Source organism: Adiantum capillus-veneris, chromosome 8 (assembly GCF_014529385.1).
Source record: "Adiantum capillus-veneris isolate H3 chromosome 8, ASM1452938v2, whole genome shotgun sequence".
NCBI lineage: Eukaryota > Viridiplantae > Streptophyta > Polypodiopsida > Polypodiales > Pteridaceae > Adiantum > Adiantum capillus-veneris.
The window spans coordinates 126,373,814-126,396,869 of NC_140938.1; the positions used below are offsets into that span (position 1 = coordinate 126,373,814).

Here is a 23,056-nt window from a genome sequence, read left to right on the forward strand (position 1 = left end):
TTTTTATTGCCATCAAACTGTAGCAAAGGTGACCCAAATTCAATCACATCATTGTTGTGTGCTACTCACTCCATGGGTATATGGGATCCAAACCCACTAGCCAAGGTCGGCTCTCCATATAGGCCGATGCAGCCTCACTCAACTCCCTCTGAAACGTACTCCATCTATCCCTCATTGACCAACATCTAAGTGTTTCGAGCGTCCAAACACCTTGGCACTAAACATGCCTCATCAACACTCTAGAAAGATGTAATTTATGTGTTTTTTTTTTCCAATAAATGCGCTCCTTGCTTCACTATGATAAGAATGCACAGTTTCTATGATATTCGATACGTTTTTTTGTTGCCATCTAATCTTATAGCCAATCCGACCCAAACATAGCTAGATCATTGATGTTTGCCGCTCACAACATGGGTATACGGATCCAAATCTACTTGCCAAGGTTGGCTCTCGGTATAGGCTGACGCAGCCTCACTTCACTCCCTCTGAAACACACTCCATTTGTCGGACTTTGACCAACATCTCAGTGTTCCGAGCATTCAACCACCTTGACACCAAGCATGCCTTATGAAAACCTTAGAAACATGCAATCCAAATTCTTTGTTCATAGTGAAAACAATTCCTCGCTTGCCTCTGAGCGGAATGCGTATTTTTCTCTAAAATTTGATGCATTTCTTCATCACTCAACTCCCTTTGGAATGTGTTTCATCCGATCACCCAAACTCAAACCATGCCTCCTCAACACTCTAGAAACACTCAATCCTTGGGTTTTGTTCCCCAAAAAAACCACTCCTCGCTCGACTCTGAGAGGATTGCATAGTTTCTCTAAAACAATTTCTCTAAAATCATTGGTATGTGGTACTAACACCATGGGTAAATGGGATCCAAACCTACTTGCCAAGACACATTACAATATTATGACTAGAAGAAAGAAAAAAACATTTCCATACAAAACTTTCAATAATATTTGGAAAGGCAAACACATTTTCACATTGGAAGACGTTACAATGTCCTTGAAAAAACAAGAGAGTAGCTATAGTCGACAATATGAATCTGCCGCGCATAGTATTTTTAGTTATTACAACTTTTCAGATTGTATATCCCAAGTATAAATCCCAAAATCATTGTCTAATGCTTTTCTTTTGCTTAGCCACACTGCCTATGCTTTCATGACTTTTGGAAGCTCGTCCAAAAAAGCTTCACTAGTCTCCATGATCTTGAAGTATCTTCCCATGTGGCTACCAAGCAAAGCAAGAGCACATGTGTCTCTCCATATCGCACTACCATATCTCCCTTTTTGGTGTACAAGTTCAATATTTGATACAGATAGCAATGTCCATGTTCCATTCCTCCTGCAACACTTGTGAGATTAGGAGAAAAGTAGAGTTATCAATTACCCCCCACAGAAAAAGAAAATGATTATCCTGCACAAAAATAGACGTACCTCTCAATGGTGTTCCATCTTCTTGCATGATCCATTCACCCTCTTGGATTGTATCTATCCATGTGTCCTCATCTAGTTTCAGCACTTCAGCAATTGGGACCTGGTTTTTCTTGAAAATGGTAAGAAGACGTGATCTTATGATCATCCTTGCATACAGGTGTCTTGCAAACTGTGACTGTAGTGTATGCTAGCTCCCAGCCTACAGCTGTTGCAACATCCTGTACCATTTGATGTTGGCTAGGTATGCAAACAACAACAAATATGCCATTGTCATCTGCTGTCAAAAAACTGAGACGTGGAAATTTGCCAAAATGAGAGACGTTCGTGTCATTCCATTCCTATGCAGATGACGAAGGTATACCGTGCACAGGGCAATTTGGAGGCAGAAACATGACTGAAGTGGACACCGAAGCAGCCACCCAAACCTCATCTCGTACATACACACGGTTGTCCTTTTTTACATTGCCTTCAATCCATGCAAACATGGAGCCAACAATCTCATTTTCTTCCATGCTTGTATCCAAGAAGGAGATAGATACATATGCTCGTCTAACCTGAAGAACACAACAGACAAAACAAAGTAGTTGGTCAACGATATATACGCCTTAAAAAATGATAGCATTGAAATTTTCAAAATAGTTCTTGGAAAAACCTAGATTAGTGCTTGCCACCATTTGTTGATCTCCCTCTTGATCTAACAACTGCTCGGAGGACTGGGAGAAATATTTGAGCTCTTTTTCAGTTGGCCCGACCGCATCATGCTCTATATTATATATCAGTTAAAATCATTCTTGGTAAGATAGGACCCTCGGATTTCGCAATAACTAGATTAATGCAAGTAGTTTGCAACTCACTTCTTTTCTTTAGCTCGCTTGAGGACGGTTTCTTTCCTATGTCTTTTGGGGTCCTGGTCTGCAACATAAAACTGTTATCAAAGTCACGATTTCAAAATGATGATTTCAAAATGTTTCAAGCTCTAAACATACTCTAGAATACAATACTTGGCCGACTTTTTTAGATGTAGTGATTGTTCTTGTTGTTATAGTGGGTTTTGTAGGTGTTTTCGGCGTCTCCACTTGGACAGCCCTCGGAGCAGGTTCCTCCCTCTCCTTGACAACATTGTTATGCTGCAATTCTTTTTTGGCCGGGAATCTGCCCTCCTTATACTCAAGGAACCAAGGACACAAGAAATAAATTGTGTTGTTGAAGTTACATGCAAACTGTGGTGGGTTGAAAATAATCTCTTTCTTCGAGATGTCCAATAGGTCAGATAGAGTCCGAGCACTTCTAACGTTGAATCCAGGCCTAGTCAACCACCTAAAAGAACAGAAGATGTTAGTCCAATTGCATTCGTTCTATTTTGAGCCCTTTGAATGATAAAAGTGCCTAGAGCAATATTGCAACCTGCAAAGGCATCTTTGACCATCGTCTGTTAGCGCTTTCTTAAGCTCCAGGCTACCTCTTCCCATATATTTAAATTTATCGAGCTCGTATTGGAACGCCTCATTTCTAGGAGTCAACTTTGCTTTATCTAGAAAGGAATCAAGCATCTCTTCAGCACCAAGCTTGGATGTGATATTTCTCATGTTGTTGTATAGAAAACGCGCTTCACGTACTATGGTGTTCCATAGAACCTCCACACGCATGCAGTCACGGAACGAGACATGGTCAGCTGCAGTACAGGACAAAGAGAAAAACGTCAACTACATCAAGCGAAACCTATCCTTTTTTATTTTTCACAAAAAAATGAACGATACTACCTGTCTACAGAATATCCAAACTTTTGACATTTACTGGATTAGAAGAGTTCATTGCTCGAAGAATGTAAGTTTTCTTCCAAGGAGGAAGATCGGCACATGCCATAATGTACAATCTATCCTCATTAATCCACTTGGGCCGATTAGTCCATTCAATAGTCCGCAGGGTTCTGAATAGACAATCAAATAAGTACTAGACCTAAAGTAGTGATCCACAATACTCTTTCTTACCTCCACCATTCATCACCCAGATTGGGATCAACGATAGCAAGTGCTTGCTTTGTCCTCCTCCTACTCGGTCCATCTGCCTCAAAAAAAGCCTTCTTGTAGCATTGTTGAAACTCTGAAGGTAGCATAGTGTCCTTTTCAGCTTGTATTTGTTTCAAGGCTATAGCGTGCTTGTCCTATGATGCATTACAACCTATGAGATGTGCACGTTGAAAAAATGAAGATTACATAATGACGTATACTCACCGGATTAAGCAATTGTGACATCACTGCCACTAGGAAATTATACCATGCTTTCTTTCCAACTTTCTTTTCAATATCTGACTACATCCATTTGTAGATTGTGAAATTTATCCTCTTAACCAAGGCGTCTTTTGAAGCTAATCCCATGGCATGCACCATCCACAACATATCAGTGTATGAAGTGGTGACATACCTAGAATCATTCAACCTACAAACCACCACAAAATACATATCAACAAAATTCTACAGCCTAGAAAAATCTTAGAGAGGTCAGTGGTGGGTGAACTTGCCTATTGATGCGCATCACAGTGCTCAACATATCTGTCTTTTTTTTATCATCCACTTCTACAAGCTCCACCCGAACTCTAGGATGCATTAAAGCATAATTTTGATAAGCCAGAGTTGCACACAAGTAACCTTTGGAATAATGTATTGATTGAAAAATGGATTTGACAATTGCAAAGCCAAGAGAAACTTACATGTTTGCAACACTCCTATCCAAGCTACGAGGCGATGATTTCCATCCCAAGTATAGAGCATCTTACTACTCAAATCTCCAACATGTATCTGCAATTTCACGCTCAAAATCTTCAGTGGCAAGGTGCCACAACTTGTCCCACTGTTCTGTAATCTCACTGTTTACTAGTACTGTTGGATGGCCAGGAGCATCAACAAAACAAATGAATGAACCCTTTGGCTCAAAGTACCCCTCTGTCAAGAACGCTTCTGTGAGAGGCTGCAGTCTCTTGGGATCCCAACTAACCTGCCTTGCCTTCTCCAATTTCAACAGATGACAAAGCAGCACCCAAGGAAACTTTGTTCTTGATCATCCTGCTCAAGATTATTTAAGGAAAAGTTTAGAATAAATTTTAAAAAAGGTAATCCAGTTGTAGATTTAGAGAATAGCTTACTTTTAATTTTGTGAGATGCTTTGATGGCATGTCTTGACAAAGGGTAACGTCCTTATTTATGGGAAAATTTCCCCCAACATTAGCTCCCTCTTCAATGTATGCTTCAATCTCTTCATCATGAAGCTCTTCTTCATATTCTTCTCTCTTGACTGTGGATGTTATTGATTCATCTCGCAGATGTCCTTTAGCAGGATTTTCTTTCTTACTCTTTTGCTTTTGATCATATGTACTAACATATTTGACTCTAGTACCCGAAACTGTACTCTCACTCTGTGTGCCTAGATGTAATTGGGGTGGCATATCCATCAGAGTCTTTGTTGATTCAACTTCTTGTTCATTATCTTTGAGAATTTTCTAAAATGAATGGAAAGAGAGGACCTAAGCAAAATGTAAAATACAATGGAGATCTTAAAGTAGCCAAAATTCAATCTCTCACCAGTTCTTCTTTGGGCCAGGCAACAGTATTCACTGCATAGTGCAAAGTTTGTGTGTCCTCATCCATTGGATTGAGATGATGCAAAGGTGCATCCTTTCCGGCATAAACTTGAACCACAGATACACCATAACATCCACTAGGCATTCTTGAGTCATGTAGAACGTCCAGATTTGATGCCTTTGTAATTTTCCCTCTCCCAATAGCTTCTCCATTGTTCAGAATTTCAACTAAAGCTCCCACGATTCTTTTACCTCTTTCCAAGGAAGCAGCTTTCTTCGCTTTTGTGGGATCCATGTCTTTTGAAGTACTGTAAAAACGGGAAAGTAATGAGATGAGGATAGTATTACTATGCATATGAATGAGACAATAAGAAAAACCTAATGAATTCACAAAGCAAATTACCCTTCAATCAAAACCTATTGTAGACAATCATCCTGGAATTTACATTTCTTAAGATCCTGTTGTATTGTACAGAAAAAGTAAGCAATTATTATGAAATTGAGATGAATCCCGGATTTTAGGTAATAAAACAACAATTTATAGAGCCAAAGACATCTTGATGCATTACATATTGAGTGATTAGCAATCTGATGAGATATCGCCATTGCATAGAAAATAAAAGAGAGAATAGAGAAATGGATCTGGATTGATATTCAAGCTGTTGATCATTGTTTATCGTCACTGATCTTTGTGGACTTTACAATAGAAAAGACTATCCATGGCTTCCTATTTATAGAAAATTATTCCATGTACAAGTGCAAGATTTGATGTATTTTGGAGCACATGGCGCCCTGGGAATCCGTACATGCCGAGGTATTTTGGAGCGCATGGCGCCCTAGGAATCCTTGGGCATGTGCGGGATCCATTGGTTGTACTCTGGGGTGCATAGCGCCTTGGGAAAGCTTATGGAAGTTAACTCTGGGGTGCATAGCACCATTCGAAAGCTTGAGGAAGCTAAGTTTGATTGTAAGCTTCACTCTGGGGTGCATAGCGCCCTATAAATCCTTTACTTTTTTCTAGATGCAATGCAATTTTCAGCAGAGAGCTTTTTAAGAGAGCAATTGAACCAAAAAAAATCCCCCCATTGAATGCAACAATTCTCTGAGCGCATAGCGCTCTGAAAATTTTTTTGCAATGCAATGAAATTTTCAACAGAGAGATTTTTGAGGGACCAATTGAACCAAACAAAATCCCCCCATTGAATTTATCAATTCTCTGGGGTGCATATCGCTCTGGAAAACATTCTGTAAGGATGCTACAAGAGTTAGATGACAACTCATACAGATATGCAGCAAGGAGCTGGACTAAGAGACGCCAATTGAACCCACCAGTTCTCTAGGGCGCATAGCGCTCTAGAATACTTTCAACGGAACAATAAAATTTGGTGCAAGCCTCAAGGGGGCGAAAAGAGCCGGAGTATGATAAATTTAACAAATAAAACTAACATCTGAGGCGCATAGCATCTTAAAAAAAGTTGAGGAAGTTAAGCTTGATGGTAAACTTCAGTCTGGGGTGCATAGCGCCCTGTAGATCCTTTGATATTTTATCAGCACAATGCAGTTTTCAGTAGAGAACTAGTTTAAGAGAGCAATTTCTCAAGGACTCTACAAGAGTTAAATAATAACTCACAGGAATATGCATCAAGGAGCTCGATTAAGGAATGCCAATTGAACCCTCCAATATTATGGGGTGCCTATTTAGAATGTCAAATACCAAATTGAACTTTTATACTACACTGCTCTGGGCGCATAGCGCTCTGATAGCAAGGTGATAAACAACTGTAGAAAATATCAATTACAATTTTTAATCACCTTCCTCTAAAGGTAATTCCAAAAAACAAATCTAGTGATTTTATTCAATTAGGTTTAATAAAATGTCAAATACCAAATTGAGTTTTTATAACATACTACTTTGAAGCATAGTGCTCAAGAAAACGATACAACTCATAGCAAGGTGATGAACAATTGTAGATATCACCTTGCTATAAGTTGTATGGTTTTACTGAGCGCAATGCGTCCAAGGGGTCGAAAAGAGCCGGAGTATGATAAATATGGCCAATAAAATGAACTTTTTGCAACACGTTGGGACGCAAACCGCCTTAGTGTGCCTCGAATTGGTGTGGAAGGGATGTGGAGAATGAGAAAAACCACCATAAAGATTCAAAAAAATACAAGCAGATATTAAAAAATGCAAGTTATTGGGATTATTTTATGTTTATGAAATTGATTTTTCTTTAACAACGATGAGATGCTCCTAAACACTTTGGGTTAATGTGGTGTTAATGTCATTCCAGTCACGATGTACCTAACTCAGAAGGGAATAGGGGTCATAACCAGGTGCCAGAACCAGGCAAATAGGGGGGGGTCTGAAAATCCCCAAACGACATTGTTCACTTGGTCCTGACCTATGTGGTGTTAATGTCATTCCAGTCACGCTATACCCATGTTAGATAACTAGACCTCGCTTGATGGGCGGGTCAGTACCAGGAGAATATGGGGCCTGGGTTTCCCCCAACTCGCCTATTTGCTTGATTCTGACCCATGTGTGACACGTCTGATGATGTGATTGCAATGGGGGTCATAACGAGGCGAGTAGAGAGCTTGGTGATAGCTCAATGCCGCCCTTCGCTTGGTTCTGACCTTTATGGGTTGTCAGAACCGGGGGGCGATCTCAAAATCCCAAAAACGACACTGTTAGCTTGATACCTGAAGGTGCTCTTGGCTACAAAATTCAAGGAAATTTAGTGAGAAAACCTTCAAATTTAGGCCTATTGTTTCTCATAATCAAGTTTGCCCTTATTTTCATAGGTTAGGGAAAACGTATTCTTCTAGCACTATGTGTATAAAGGGGGACCCAAACAAAATTGGTCTTGCTATGCATTAACAAGATTTGTGAGATTTGTGCGACATTGCTAGGAAAAAAACGCGGTATTTTAACCACCTCAAATTGTAAGATCCCGATTATATTGTGAGCTTGCCTAAAAGAAAATCGGAAAATTAACACACATTTTATTGTGCTTAATCTGGGAAAAGCTTCAACTTTTGACCTAAAACCCGACAGAATTTTCAAGGTTGCCCTTATTTTCACCGGTTAGGGAAAACATATTTTTCTACCACTATGGGCCATGACCAATGCCAAATTATAAAGTGGTGACCCAAACAAAAGGAGATAAGAGCCAAGTCTTGCTATGCATTGATGAGATTTGTGAGATTTACAAGACTTTGTAAAATAGAGTGCGACACTGATGAGATTTGTGAGATTTACAAGACTTTGTAAAATAGTGTGCGACATTGATGAGATTTGTGAGATTTACAAGACTTTGTAAAATAGTGTGCGACATTGTTAGGAAAAAACAGGGGTCTAGTACATTTAACTGCCTGAAATTGTAAAGTCGCGGTTAGAATGTGAGCTTGCCTTTATTAAAAAAACAAAAATTTTGCACAAATTTATATTTTAACCACCTAAAATTGTAAAGTCTCGATTAGATTGTCTTGCACCCTATTATGGTTAGAGGTTCAAATGCAACAATCTGACCAACCCATTGCCCTGATATGCTTAGAGATTCAATTCCTTAGAATTTCAACATTAAAGGACATTCAATTCTTATATATTTACCAAAATTCAAGATGCATTATAAATAAGCTCACATAGATGAAAATACATTGACCATATGGAGAAGCTTATGTGCACATAAATGAAAATACACTCACTTGAGTTTAGTGCACTGAAATCACTAAGAAGATAGTGCTCTATAGGTCATTCCAAAGAAAAGTTCATATCATTCTACTTTTTTTGAGGTTTTAAAATAGAAGGCTAGCCAAAACGTCCAATGTTTAGCATGTTAAAGCCTAGGTATACAAACCTAGCAAGAATATTTGAGGGAGCCTATTAGATACATAGCATGATAGTCTAGTTGTTTTGGAATGAAAGCGCCACTAGAAGAGAAACTATATTCTTCATCAGTTTTGAAATAGAAACAAGAGTGCAATAAGCTAAAAAGGTGCGTATTATCTCCCATGTATAATAAAAGTTCAATGAATAGCTTTAACCAGCTTCAAAAGAACATATCTAGTTTATATAGTAAATAGACAACATTTCTAGTTTCAAGGGGTTACTATCAAGAGGGGACAAGATTATAGAGTTCAATGCCACCTCGTGGACAAGGTATCTCCTCTACCTTTTTTGAGACATTATTTCTCTTGCTCTATCACTCTCACCGGTGTGGATTTGTTTATGTTCTGTCTCAAACTCTCGCTCTATCACTCTATCTCTCTTTGGCACATATTTTTCCACACTCTTGAATTTGTGTTCTTCAATTGAATAATCCTGGTCCAAAACATTCATTTGCTAGTATGACATTAAACACATAGCACATAGGTTGTCTTTAGCACCCATTCATCTATAAATATAGCAGTATCTAACAAAAAAATCACTAGGTTATAAACAAGCCTCATCTCATGGATTCTTCTCAAATGGTGAGTTTGTTTTTGGGTTCTGCTACATCACAACCTATTGCTATTGATTGTCCACAGAGATATGCTATGCTCAACCCAAAAGATCATGGAGGGTCAAGCAACTTTGAGGTGTTTTCTCTTTTGCCTACTCCGGAGGGTGAGATTCAAATTCGTGTGAGGGATGGTGTCATGATAGGGGGGGAATTCCACTTCGTTCTGGATTCGACTTTTGCAAAGAAGTTCTTGATCATTCAAAATGAAGGATCCTCAAGTAATATGACATCTACTATGTTTCAGAACAAGGACAAAGAGCCTATGATCGATATATCATCAAGTTCTTCGGATACGCTTGATGAAAAACCAGTGCCCCCATCCTTTGAATATGAGGTGCTTAGTGACAATTGCAACGAAGAGGTAGTAAATGACTTTGGCTTTCTTGGTGGCCTTGAAAACCATGACATAGATCAAAAAATGGATAATTTTAAGAGTAATACACCTGATTCCGATGGTGCAGAAATCACTTTGAAGTGCATTCTTTTGTCTATGCATAAGTATCACAGATTAAGTAGAATTATTTCAAGCTGTGAAATTATGAACAAGTTGATGAGATTCCACAACGCTACAATGGAAATTGTGTATACGAATTGCCCCTTATTCGTGATGGTGGCTCAACTGTGGTGGGGATGGAACAGAAATATGATGGCCATTGTTGGGTGAAGCCAGTGCAAACAAGGATGAAGTTTCCTATTGTGGTGAGGAGAAGCAAATGTGGCGGACATCAAATGTGCAATAACCTTATGTGTCCCATTAGGTCACATAGTGGTGTACCAAATGAGACAGCATGGAGTGGAAAACTTTTACATGTTATCCCATCAGTCGGTATGAAAAGCAATGCAAATTGTTCTCTCACCTTGCTTTCATTGTGGTGAATTAAGCACCGTTAATGTTACAAGATTGCCCATGCTACATATATTATGTGTTGAAAGATAGAAATAAGACTCGTTTATTCATTCATCAAGGTACACACAATCATCCATTGGCCAAAGGAGTGCTAAGATCTGCTATCATCAGAACACATGAAATTGTGTCTCGTGTCATTTCAAAGGTACCAACAGCAGCACCGAGGCAAATCCAATTGAATAAAATAGTAATGAGCTCTTATGAATTTTCGAAGAGATGAGACCCTTGGTGCATATGCACATGTTTATTTTGTAACTAGTTTGATCGACAAAAAAAACAAATTGAATTTTTAGGCACTAACACATTTTGTTTTATGTAGTGATAGCCGTTTTTCGGCTCTTTGTAATTACCACAGTGAGTTACCTCACCCTACCAAAATCACCCAAACACTGTGGCTATCCCTACCATTTCACTGTACATAGGCGTGTGTGAGTCACGGGACTTTTCCCATATCTTCTTTAAAAACCCTCAATTAACTAGTCATTGGGCTAGTTGAGCCAAAAAATAAAAAAATAATTAAAAAAATATAAGTATATTATGGACCATGCGTATGTAAATATTTCTTTATATATAGGGCCTAAATAAAAGATTTTTTCATAATTATTTTGGTATTTATTAAAATATTTCTACCTAGGTGTGTGTTATTTATGCTCTGTACATTGCCTCACCATTACCACAATTTTTTCTTACCATTTTTCATACTCTTTATTCCATATAGAAATATTTTCATGTAAGCTTCTCTTATATTTGGTGTAACTCCACCCCAACAAAAATCCAAAAAAACTAGTTTTATTTATGTGTATATTTTTTCACTATTTTGATTTTTCCCTTCCTACATCTATTTTGTTTTTTTCTAAAAAATTAGAACACCAAAAATATTTATCTTTTTATGGTAGCCTCATAATGAGAGAGATTTCTTTTGACCCCTTTATATTTTTTCCACTTATATTATTTATATTTGACATGTATATATTTTTTAGACCCCTCAATATTTGATTTTCTTAGTTGTACTATTCACTTATATCCTAATCTCAACAATATCTTCAATTATAGACCTACCAAATAAGGTCAAGGGTAGGTGGCATGCATACATGCACTATGGAGGGCTCACTCTTGGAGGTATTCAAAAGAATCATCCAAAGAAGGACCCCACAAGGACATTGTGCAGTGGAAAAAAACGGTCGGTTTTGCTAAATTTTTAAAGTTCACTTGCTCTCCGAATTTGAAAAGGTGATACAAACAAAAGTTGTAGCTCGTGGGCTGAACTTTTGCCTCCAATTTTTTCATATTTTTTTGAGCTACGAGCTGTGAGCTATGATTTTTTTAGTGGACCCCAGTTTTCCCATGCTATGCAGCCACACTCTCTCTTCCACTTTATCGTTTTCCTCTTTCACACACACTTCTCCACTCATCATCCCCATCTCTCTCACCACTCCTCTCTGCACACTACTCACCTTCTCCTCAACCTTGAAGAATAAGAGAAACCATGGTGAACTCATACCTCCCACACACAATTCCATTCCAAAATTGACCACCTAGTCTCATTTTTCCTCCTCCAAATTACCCATATCTATCAAAAAAACCACAAAATTCAGCCTCTTCTCTTAAAAGACAGCATCATGGTGGTTGATTACTCAGCTTCAATTACCTTGTCTCTCAAGGAAGGTCAAGAGTGGAGAAAAAATATACCGTCAAAGCTAGTGGACCGTCAACAAGCGTCAAAATTGACCCTACTCAAGACACTTGGAGCATCAACCTTGTAAGAAATCCACCTTTTCTTACCTCTTAAGAGTTTTTCTTCCTTATTTGCATCCTACATGGATACTCCCATTGTAAATATCCAATTCCATTTGTAAATTAATACTAACTCTACTAACACTAACCCACTATGAAAAGTCCTATCACCTCCATTTCTCTCCTCTCTCTTTCCCCACCAACTTCTTGATAATTCCAAGCAAAAGAAATTAGATAAATTGCTGAAAATCTAACCCAACCATGGTTAGAGGAGTAATCCTAGCCTTCAAAATTGCTATAAAAGGAGGGTGTAGCTAGCACAAAAAGGGGAGCCATAAGCAAGAGCACTATGCTATAGCTTGAGAAGCCAAGCTCAACCTCTCTAGAAGGAGCTCTTGAGGGAAGCTCATTGTCTTATGCATGTGCATGTGTTGTAATAGGGGATTAGCAAGGGAACTCTATGCCATTGTAAGAGAGAAAGTGATCATTCAATTGAGAGTAGGAAATCTATCATTTCTCCTACTAGTGTAAGCCCAACATTTGCTGAATCAAGGAGGGTGGATTTGGACTAAGCTTGGATACTTTGTCTCCCTTCCAACGTGAAGTAATGGACAACAATGATGCGTAAGTGTCTTGGTGTTTTTTGTTAAGTTCTTGATAGCTTGTCTCTGGTGTTGTCATCAATCTAGCCATAAATCCCACATACTATAAGAGGGCGATAGGGTGGAGAGGACTCCCCTGGCTTTAAGACAGTGATTGGGGTGGTTTTTTTTTGTGATGTGTTGTGGTGAAATTTCCGCAAGCTATGTTGAACAAATACTAATCTCACTTTGATTTGTCATGACAGATTTGTAAGAAGGTATTAATGCAACAAGCACCCCCTCCCCCTTTCTCTCTCTTTCTTAAATATATAGTTATGTTTGCTTGATCATTGCCGATACGTTTCAAAGCAGCCCGAGCACTATCTCTCTCTCTCTCTCTCTCTCTCTCTCTCTCTCTCTCTCTCTCTCTCTCTCTCTCTCTCTCTCTCTCGTGTTTTAGTGTGTGAGAGTGTTCCATTGGTGTTAGGGTTAGTGTAAATTCATTGCTTGTTTGTGGGTTGCTCTAACGATTCTCCTCTTTTGCGTCCTAGTTCACTCTTAAACTAGGTGGTGCCCCTCATGTAGTTGGGATTTGGCTGTGGGTTTGTTATTTTGGTTTGTGTTGTGTTGTGCCCCAGCCCCATTGAGCAGCACGAGAGCCTTGAAGGGTGTCTAGAGGTTGCTCTTCTTGTTGCCCGCCCCGGACCGCCTCAAATTGGTGCCGCCACTGAGGACGGCTTGTGTATTTTTGTGTAGAATCAACCTTTAGTATAGTCAAGTAGTTTGCATGAATCACGAAAATTTGTATGATCCCTTCATTCCCATTGCAAGGCAAAAGGTACACATAATTGTTAGTACTAAGTTGCAATTTCAACGTGTCATTCGTAGAATTTTAGGTCCTCTTAGGTTGGCCGAGATAAACGCTTCAGTAAATCCTTTTATTTTGCCTCTCATTAGGTACGACCTTAGTTTGGACATCTATATTTTTGTTTTGTTTTAAGCATTAGGTCATGCATAGACCATGGATAATGGCCCAGGAATAGAGGTTTTCCCCTTCCATTTCACTCCACACATTAGAATAAACATTGCAATTAGTAGGAAAATCCATTTTCAACAACGTATGGTGTTCATGTTTGGTGCCCAAAGAGTAGGAGAAATTCTCGCATCACCAAACCCTGTCATCCTACCTCTTATTGATTATCATAGGTCGTTTGATGTGAATATCTTTATTTTGTTGTAGAATAGATTGCAAGCTAGAAAACATTATTGTGTAAATCTTTTTAAGAAAGAAAAACAAAAACGGGTGTCACTTTGAAATCAATTCAATGGAAAGCCAACGCCAAATGTCTGGGTATCCTCTTTTCTTTGGAGAGCCTGGAGAGGATGCATAATTATTTTTAACGAATTTCAAGATGTCTTGCCGTATCAAGAGGATAATAACTGATCAAGAACGTGTAGAAATGTTTGAGGTGGTCCTTAGGAAAGATGCTAGCACTTGGTTTGACTCTTTGCCTGAGGAAGTTAAGGGGAATTACACAGAAGTTTTGAATCGTTTCAAGAAATACTTCTTTGATCCCCAAAACACTCAAAAATTATGGCAAGACATTGTTTCTCATAAGCAAAAAGACTTAGATGACTACTACTTGTACAAGCAAGAGTTTCTACGTCTTTGGGCTCTATGGATACGAAATGTTGCTAACCCTGGTGATGGTGCAGAATTTCTAAAGAAGGAGAGGTTCATAGCCGGACTCTTTCCTGACCTTAAGGTAAAAGTTGAGGCGGGTGCACCTGCTACCTTTGATGCAGCTGAAACTAGGGCTGCTAAGAAATATAGGAAACTCAAGTGATTAAGGGGAGAGGTTCCAATAGAAGTTCTTAGACCCAAAGGTAAGTCACAAGCATCAACATCGAGGGAGCTTCCTGAGGTAACGGCGGAAGTAATTGAGAAGTTAAACGAATCTTTAAGCAGCCTGTCAATTCACCTTGCACAAGCTGTAGGTCCAAAGGGACAAGCAAAGAAGTCTGAAGAGCGAGATCCACGACCTAGGAGAGTCTTGCAATGTTGGAATTGAGGAGAGTCTGGACATGGGATGTATAATTGTCCTTGGCCCCGTGGGGAGCCAGGGATACTTAACTTGAATTACCCAGTGATGAATGCAGGTGAAGGAACTGGTCAACAACCAAGGCTTCTACAAAGACCAAATGGACCAAGACCACCTCCACAAGGGGTAGAAGGAGTTCCACCTTTGCCAGATCCAAATGTGCATGTGGTAGAGGTGACAAATTCAAATGAGGTTGACATGGAAGCCAATGGAATTAAGTGTGGCCGAGGAAAAGGTAAAGAGAAAGAAGGAGTCACATCACAGAGTGACCATGGACAAGGCAAGAAGGCAAAGGAAACCAAGGAAACCAAGAGGACTCGACGTCGTATCAACCTCCAAGACTTCCCTCTTGGACATGGTATGGCTCCATACAACTTGTTGGAAGACATGAGAGGTAAGGGTCCTGATATTTCATGGCCTCAATTTCTTGCATTATGTCCACAAGTTAGGAGGGATTTAACAAGGGCAGTTAGCACTAGGAGAAAGGTAAAAGAGAGTGTGCCTGTTGTAAAAATTGCACATGCTGAAATGAACGAGGATATTACACCTGTGCTAGGTTGTTACATAAAAGGAAGATTGGTTAGGAAAGGTCTAGTGGATGGGGGTGCACAAATTTTCATCATGACAGAAGGGCTCATGCAAAGACTAGGCATGCACATCCATGAGACACCTGAAATCAAAGTGAAAATGGCAAACAATAGCAAGGCTAGGTGCGTAGGCATTTGTAAAAATGTTTTTGTGGAGGCCTTTGGCATTAAGAAGGCAGTGGATTTCTATGTCATGTCTACCAAGGGAAATGGTTACCCATTTATCCTAGGAAGACCATGGCTAATGAAAATGCGAGCTTTGCAGGATTGGGAGAGTGGGAAATTAAGTTGCAGGAATGACAATCACAAGAAGGTTGTCTTTGACATGAAGGAGCAACGCCAAGAGGAGCTCCATGAAGAATCATCTCAAAGTGAGACGGAAGAAGGTTGGACCGATAGCACTTCAGAAGAAGAAAATAGCGGCAGCATTACTGAAGAGGAGTCTTCCATCGAAGTCATGGGGGTAAGGTTTAAGCCAAGCAACCAAGAGACCTCTTGTCAAGGCTTGGAGGAGGTAGGTCCTCAAGAGAACGAAGGTGTTCAAGATGAAGGGATGCTGGAAGGTATGCTATCAACAACACTTACAAAGGATGAAAGAGAGGAGTTCAAATGTGTGCTAAGGAAGTTTCCTAGGCTTTTTGCTAAAGACTACACCGACGTGCGTGGAGTAGATGTTGTTCAACACAAGATTGAGTTGAAGCCAGAGGCCACACCTAAGGCTCAAAAGCTACGAAGGCTAGGAGTCATTATGGAGCAGGCTCTACTCAAGGAGGTAAGAAAGCTTCTAGCAGCAGGTTTCATTTATCCAGTGGAGAATTCAGAGTGGGTCTCTCTCGTTGTTGTCACTCCTAAGAAGAACGGCAATTGGAGGGTGTGTGTGGATTACCGTCCCCTCAATGAGGAAACAAAGAGAGATCACTTTCCCCTCCCATTCCAGGATAAGATACTAAATGAGGTAGCTGGTCATGAGAAGTACACTGTGTGCGATGGTTACTCAGGTTACTTTCAAATAGGGATTGCATTGGAGGATCAATTGAAAACAACCTTTATCACTCCTTGGGGTTGTTATGCTTTTAGAGTCATGCCATTTGGTCTGACAAATGCTCCTGCAACATTCCAACGTTTCATGAGCATGGTGTTTCAAGCATTCTTTGGAAAGTCAATTAGGGTGTTCATTGATGATTTCTGTATTTATAGCTCAAAATCATTGCATCTACAAAGGGTAGAAGAAGGTTTAAAGAAGCTCTACGACATGGGAGGTCAACTCAACCCCGACAAGTGCCACATAGGTGAGAATGAAGTGATCTTGCTCGGTCACAAGGTTTCCTATAAAGGCATTGAGGTGGATCCTTCAAAGGCAAAGGCTCTTATTGAGCTCCCATCACCGAAGAGTCTTAAGGAGGTCATCTCTTTCATTCAGAAGGTGAAGTATATGTCACGCTTCATTCACTTAGCCTCGGAGTTGCTTCATCCTTTGCAAAAGTTGACACAACAAGTAGAATTTGCATGGTCTGATGAGCTTGAAGAGTATTTTTGTAACATTAAAGTCATTTTGTCAGAGCTACCAACACTCATGCCTCCTTGTTGGGAGTACACATTCTTTGTTAGCTCTAGTGTTGGAAGGGAAACAATTGGTGTTGTGTTGCTACAACAAGATCCCCACAGTACAAGGATGCGACCCATCTACTTTGCTAGTAGGGTCATGAATGCTTTGGAGAGAGACTACACAGAAGCAGAACTCATGATGCTTTCTCTCATGTTTGCGGTGAGAAAGTTTAGATCCTACCTGCTACCAAAACCTTTTGTAATTCTCACTGCAGAAAATTTGTTCCCTTGGGTGTTATCTCAAATGAATCTTAGTACTAGGATCTCAAAGTGGATTATTTAGTAATTGTGTCTCGACACCAATACCAATTCTGCCACCACTTGCCTCCATCATTTGTTTGAATCTACTGAGGCGGTCCGGGGCGGGCAACAAGAAGAGCAACCTCTAGACACCCTTCAAGGCTCTCGTGCTGCTCAATGGGGCTGGGGCACAACACAACACAAACCAAAATAACAAACCCACAGCCAAATCCCAACTACATGAGGGGCACCACCTAGTTTAAGAGTGAACTAGGACGCAAAAGAGGAGAATCGTTAGAGCAACCCACAAACAAGCAATGAATTTACACTAACCCTAACACCAATGGAACACTCTCACACACTAAAACACGAGAGAGAGAGAGAGAGAGAGAGAGAGAGAGAGAGAGAGAGAGAGAGAGAGAGAGATAGTGCTCGGGCTGCTTTGAAACGTATCGGCAATGATCAAGCAAACATAACTATATATTTAAGAAAGAGAGAGAAAGGGGGAGGGGGTGCTTGTTGCATTAATACCTTCTTACAAATCTGTCATGACTAATCAAAGTGAGATTAGTATTTGTTCAACATAGCTTGCGTAAATTTCACCACAACACATCACAAAAAAAAACCACCCCAATCACTGTCTTAAAGCCAGGGGAGTCCTCTCCACCCTGTCGCCCTCTTACAGTATGTGGGATTTATGGCTAGATTGATGACAACACCAGAGACAAGCTATCAAGAACTTAACAAAAAACACCAAGACACTTACGCATCATTGTTGTCCATTACTTCACGTTGGAAGGGAGACAAAGTATCCAAGCTTAGTCCAAATCCACCCTCCTTGATTCAGCAAATATTGGGCTTACACTAGTAGGAGAAATGATAGATTTCCTACTCTCAATTGAATGATCACTCTCTCTCTTACAATGGCATAGAGTTCCCTTGCTAATCCCCTATTACAACACATGCACATGCATAAGACAATGAGCTTCCACTCAAGAGCTCCTTCTAGAGAGGTTGAGCTTGGCTTCTCAAGCTATAGCATAGTGCTCTTGCTTATGGCTCCCCTTTTTGTGCTAGCTACACCCTCCTTTTATAGCAATTTTGAAGGCTAGGGTTACTCCTCTAACCATGGTTGGGTTAGATTTTCAGCAATTTATCTAATTTCTTTTGCTTGGAATTATCAAGAAGTTGGTGGGGAAAGAGAGAGGAGAGAAATGGAGGTGATAGGACTTTTCATAGTGGGTTAGTGTTAGTAGAGTTAGTATTAATTTACAAATGGAATTGGATATTTACAATGGGAGTATCCATGTAGGATACAAATAAGGAAGAAAAACTCTTAAGAGGTAAGAAAAGGTGGATTTCTTACAAGGTTGATGCTCCAAGTGTCTTAAGTAGGGTCAATTTTGACGCTTGTTGACGGTCCACTAGCTTTGACGGTATATTTTTTCTCCACTCATGACCTTCCTTGAGAGACAAGGTAATTGAAGCTGAGTAATCAACCACCATGATGGTGTCTTTTAAGAGAAGAGGCTGAATTTTGTGGTTTTTTTGATAGATATGGGTAATTTGGAGGAGGAAAAATGAAACTAGGTGGTCAATTTTGGAATGGAATTGTGTGTGGGAGGTATGAGTTCACCACGGTTTCTCTTATTCTTCAAGGTTGAGGAGAAGGTGAGTAGTGTGCAGAGAGGAGTGGTGAGAGAGATGGGGATGATGAGTGGAGAAGTGTGTGTGAAAGAGGAAAATGATAAAGTGGAAGAGAGAGTGTGGCTGCATAGCATGGGAAAACTGGGGTCCACTAAAAAAATCATAGCTCACAGCTCGTAGCTCAAAAATATATGAAAAAATTTGAGGCAAAAGTTTAGCCCATGAGCTACAACTTTTGTTTGTATCACCTTTTCAAATTCGGAGAGCAAGTGAAATTTAAAAATTCAGCAAAACCGATCGTTTTTTTCCACTGCACAAGGTCCTTGTGGGGTCCTTCTTTGGATGATTCTTTTGAATACCTCCAAGAGTGAGCCCTCCATAGTGCATGTATGCATGCCACCTACCCTTGACCTTATTTGGTAGGTCTATAATTGAAGATATTGTTGAGATTAGGATATAAGTGAATAGTACAACTAAGAAAATCAAATATTGAGGGGTCTAAAAAATATGTACATGTCAAATATAAATAATATAAGTGGAAAAAATATAAAGGGGTCAAAAGAAATCTCTCTCATTATGAGGCTACCATAAAAAGATAAATATTTTTGGTGTTCTAATTTTTTAGAAAAAAACAAAATAGATGTAGGAAGGGAAAAATCAAAATAGTGAAAAAATATACACATAAATAAAACTAGTTTTTTTGGATTTTTGTTGGGGTGGAGTTACACCAAATATAAGAGAAGCTTACATGAAAATATTTCTATATGGAATAAAGAGTATGAAAAATGGTAAGAAAAAATTGTGGTAATGGTGAGGCAATGTACAGAGCATAAATAACACACACCTAGGTAGAAATATTTAAATAAATACCAAAATAATTATGAAAAAATCTTTTATTTAAGCCCTATATATAAAGAAATATTTACATACGCATGGGCCATAATATACTTATATTTTATTTTTATTTTTTTATTTTTTGGCTCAACTAGCCCAATGACTAGCTAATTGAGGGTTTTTTAAGAAGATATGGGAAAAGTCTCGTGACTCACACACGCCTATGTACAGTGAAATGGTAGGGATAGCCACAGTGTTGGGGTGATTTTGGTAGGGTGAGGTAACTCACTGTGGTAATTACAAAGAGCCGAAAAACGGCTATCATTAGCCCTCCCCCTGGATGATGGTATTTTCATGTACCATCATAGAGCATCTTTTCCAAAGAGAGTGCTTCAGAGTCCTTAACAAGATCTTCATTGTTTGGCCCCTCAGAAATTTGGCTAGAGTTACACTCATGCTTCATGTAACAATACTTACATGAGACAGTGGCCTTTTGACAGATCTTTGGTAGATCCTTTGGTAGAAGGCGACTCAAATAGGGCTTCAAGCGATACCCGTTTACTTTCCTGGAGTGCTCTTTACCATTCAAGTCCATAAGCTGATAGTAACTTGAATTGAAAGCCTTCTTGACTATGTATGGCCCTTGCCATCTAGTTTCAAACTTGGCATCAAAACGATTATCGAGTCGTTTGTCATACCTTAGCACCAGATCTCCTTCATTGATGCCTTTGTCCTTTAGTTTCTTGTCAAGCTTCTCCTTCGCCTGCGTAGCTTTCCTCTTGTAGCACTCGTATGCTGCTTCTCTTTTCCACTCAAGCTCAGCTAAGGTAAGAAGTCGATCAATCCATGCTTCTTGATCATCTTGTGCTGATTTGCCATGAAGTCGCATTGTTGGAATGTTTAGTTCAATTGGCTGTAAAGCCTCTTGACCATAGACCAAGTGAAATGGTGTGAACTCCGTGGCTTCCCTATATGTGGTTCGATACGCCCACAAGGCACCATCCAAGAAGTCATCCCACAACTTTGTCTTGTTTTTCACCATCTTTCTAATGATGCCTGCAATGACACCATTAGCTTTTTCTACCAAACCATTTGATTGGGGATAGTAGGGTGTACTGTGACGATGTAGAATGTGAAGTTCTTCACAGACTTCTGTGAGCAATCCCTTTCTAAACCCTGGACCATTATCAAAAACAATCTCCAAAGGTGTGCCAAATCTGCAACAAATGTGATTATACACAAACTTTCTAACTGTCCTCTCATTCACTCTTGCCACACTTTGAGCGTCCACCCACCTAGTCATATAGTCTACAGCCACTAGAATGTAGAGTTTACCATTTTTTGTCCTAGGCAGAGGACCCATAGCATCAATGCCCCACTTTTCAAAGGGTCCATTTGCAATCACTATTTGCCTCGGGCCATGCACCAACCTTCTATTTTCATTTATCTGACAATTGTGACAGCTTTTACACCAATGTTGAACATCCATATGCAAGCTTGGCCAAACATACCCCGCAAGCAAAATCTTCTTCAAAGTTAATTCTTGGGCAAAATGACCACCACATGCTTCTTCGTGCAAACCTTTTAGAATGGCTGGAATTTCCTCAATAGTTGGTACTCTTCTGCACACTTGATCCTTCCCTCTTTGATAGAGGGAGCCTTCTAGGAAGAGATACATGCTTGCCTTCTTCATGAGTCTCCTCTTCTGAGCTTTTGTGAAGTCTGGTGGAAACTCACCCTCCAAAATGTAGCCAATGATGGGAGCCAATGACTCCAATCCCTGGTATCTCGGTTTCTTGACAGCTGCTGCCACCATGATGACCTGCACTTCTCTCTCAACACATGTAACTGCTTGTTGTGCAAGTAAATCGGCATCTTCATTTTGTTTCCTCGGAATATGATATAGTTGCACTTCTTCAAACTGATTAAACATCCTACGAATGGCATGAACTTTTGTCCTTAAGCTTTCATTCTTGCATGCCCAAATGCCTAAAATCTGTTTAACAATGAGAAGTGCATCTCCCTTTACCATGAGACGTTTTATCCCTTGGCCAATGCACATCTTCAAACCATGAAGTAGTGTGTCGTATTCTGCTTCATTGTTGCTAGTTGAACCTGGTAGATTGAAATTCTCTTTCATGACCACCTCTCCACTTGGGTTGAGCAACACTAGCCCTCCCCCTGCTTTTCCTGTGGCTCGACGAAAAGCTCCATCAAAGAACAAGGTAAAAGCATTAGGAATACTTTTTGGTGGTGGCAATGGTAGGGTCTTTACTTCAGGCACCTTAATCTCCTTCTCATGTACCCTATAAGTGAGAATCCCTGCCAATTGTGCACGCACACTATCTTCTACCTTGAAAGAGTATTGGAACTAAAGGCACTTGTGGATATCCTTCCATGGTATCTTATTTCCTGGTCAAAGTAGTGACCCAGATAGAAGATGTCATGTTTTCAAAATGTCAACTGGTGGATCTGGATCTGGAATTGAGCTAGTTAATAGAATGCGTCAGGATGGATCTAGTGATCTACATAGGAGTTGGGTTTCCTTTGATCATGTTCAACGAGTGTCTGGCTGGACAACCATGGCAACACATGGGTATGATCCAACGTATGTTTGTGTGAATAGAATTGGTCAAGTCATTGCTCTGAAAATGAGTTTGTCTTATATTATATTGCAGGATCCAATAGATGCAAACTATAGCAATATGCAAAATGAAAGAGGAAGATACAAAATCCCAAGTCATGTTGTGGGGAGATGATGAATGCAGTGATGTTGTATAATGGGCATCCCCGCCAACAGATTTTTGAGGGTTCATGGCTGACGAAGCCAGTGCAAACTGGAAAGCAGTTCGAATGGTTTTTAATGGAGGACCGCAAAATGTGATGGATGGAAGATAACGCTCATGTTTGTTCACTGGGAACAAAGAATATTCACACTAACCAATTTGTACACAAGAACTTTCAAGACGAACATAAGAGGCGTTGTGAAATGTGGCGTTGCACTCGGAGTGAGGAAGAAGCTACAACCATATATAGACAGATCCGTTCTTGGTGGGCTTCTGGCAAGGTGTCGGATGTAAATATTCCCCAAATGGATTGTTGGATGAGTTGGTGGCATATTTGCTACCCACATTGGAGGAAGTTACTTGTGGAAGTGTCCATGTTGTCAGTGGTCAAATTTTGAGCCATTTTTTAAGGCAATAATGACGGAATATTTTATCAGGATCCAGAGGACATTACATTCATTCCAACAACGAATTTATCTGAGACAAAGCATGCCAGTTGGCTAGCTA

At 39.8% G+C, this 23,056-nt stretch overlaps 1 protein-coding gene and 1 pseudogene across 1 annotated transcript; both read right to left on the reverse strand.

The window, feature by feature from the left end:
- Positions 1-1,159: 1,159 nt before the first annotated feature.
- LOC147452918 (uncharacterized) lies at positions 1,160-1,589 on the reverse strand (annotated as a pseudogene).
- A 404-nt stretch (positions 1,590-1,993) lies between these two features.
- LOC147452919 (uncharacterized) lies at positions 1,994-5,313 on the reverse strand. The gene is made up of 4 exons (XM_086519316.1): positions 5,020-5,313; positions 2,299-2,356; positions 2,097-2,207; positions 1,994-1,998 (listed from the first exon to the last, which is right to left on the reverse strand). The coding sequence occupies exons 1-4, from the start codon at positions 5,311-5,313 to the stop codon at positions 1,994-1,996; spliced, it is 468 nt and encodes a 155-aa protein (XP_086375442.1).
- Between the last annotated feature and the right edge of the window lie 17,743 nt (positions 5,314-23,056).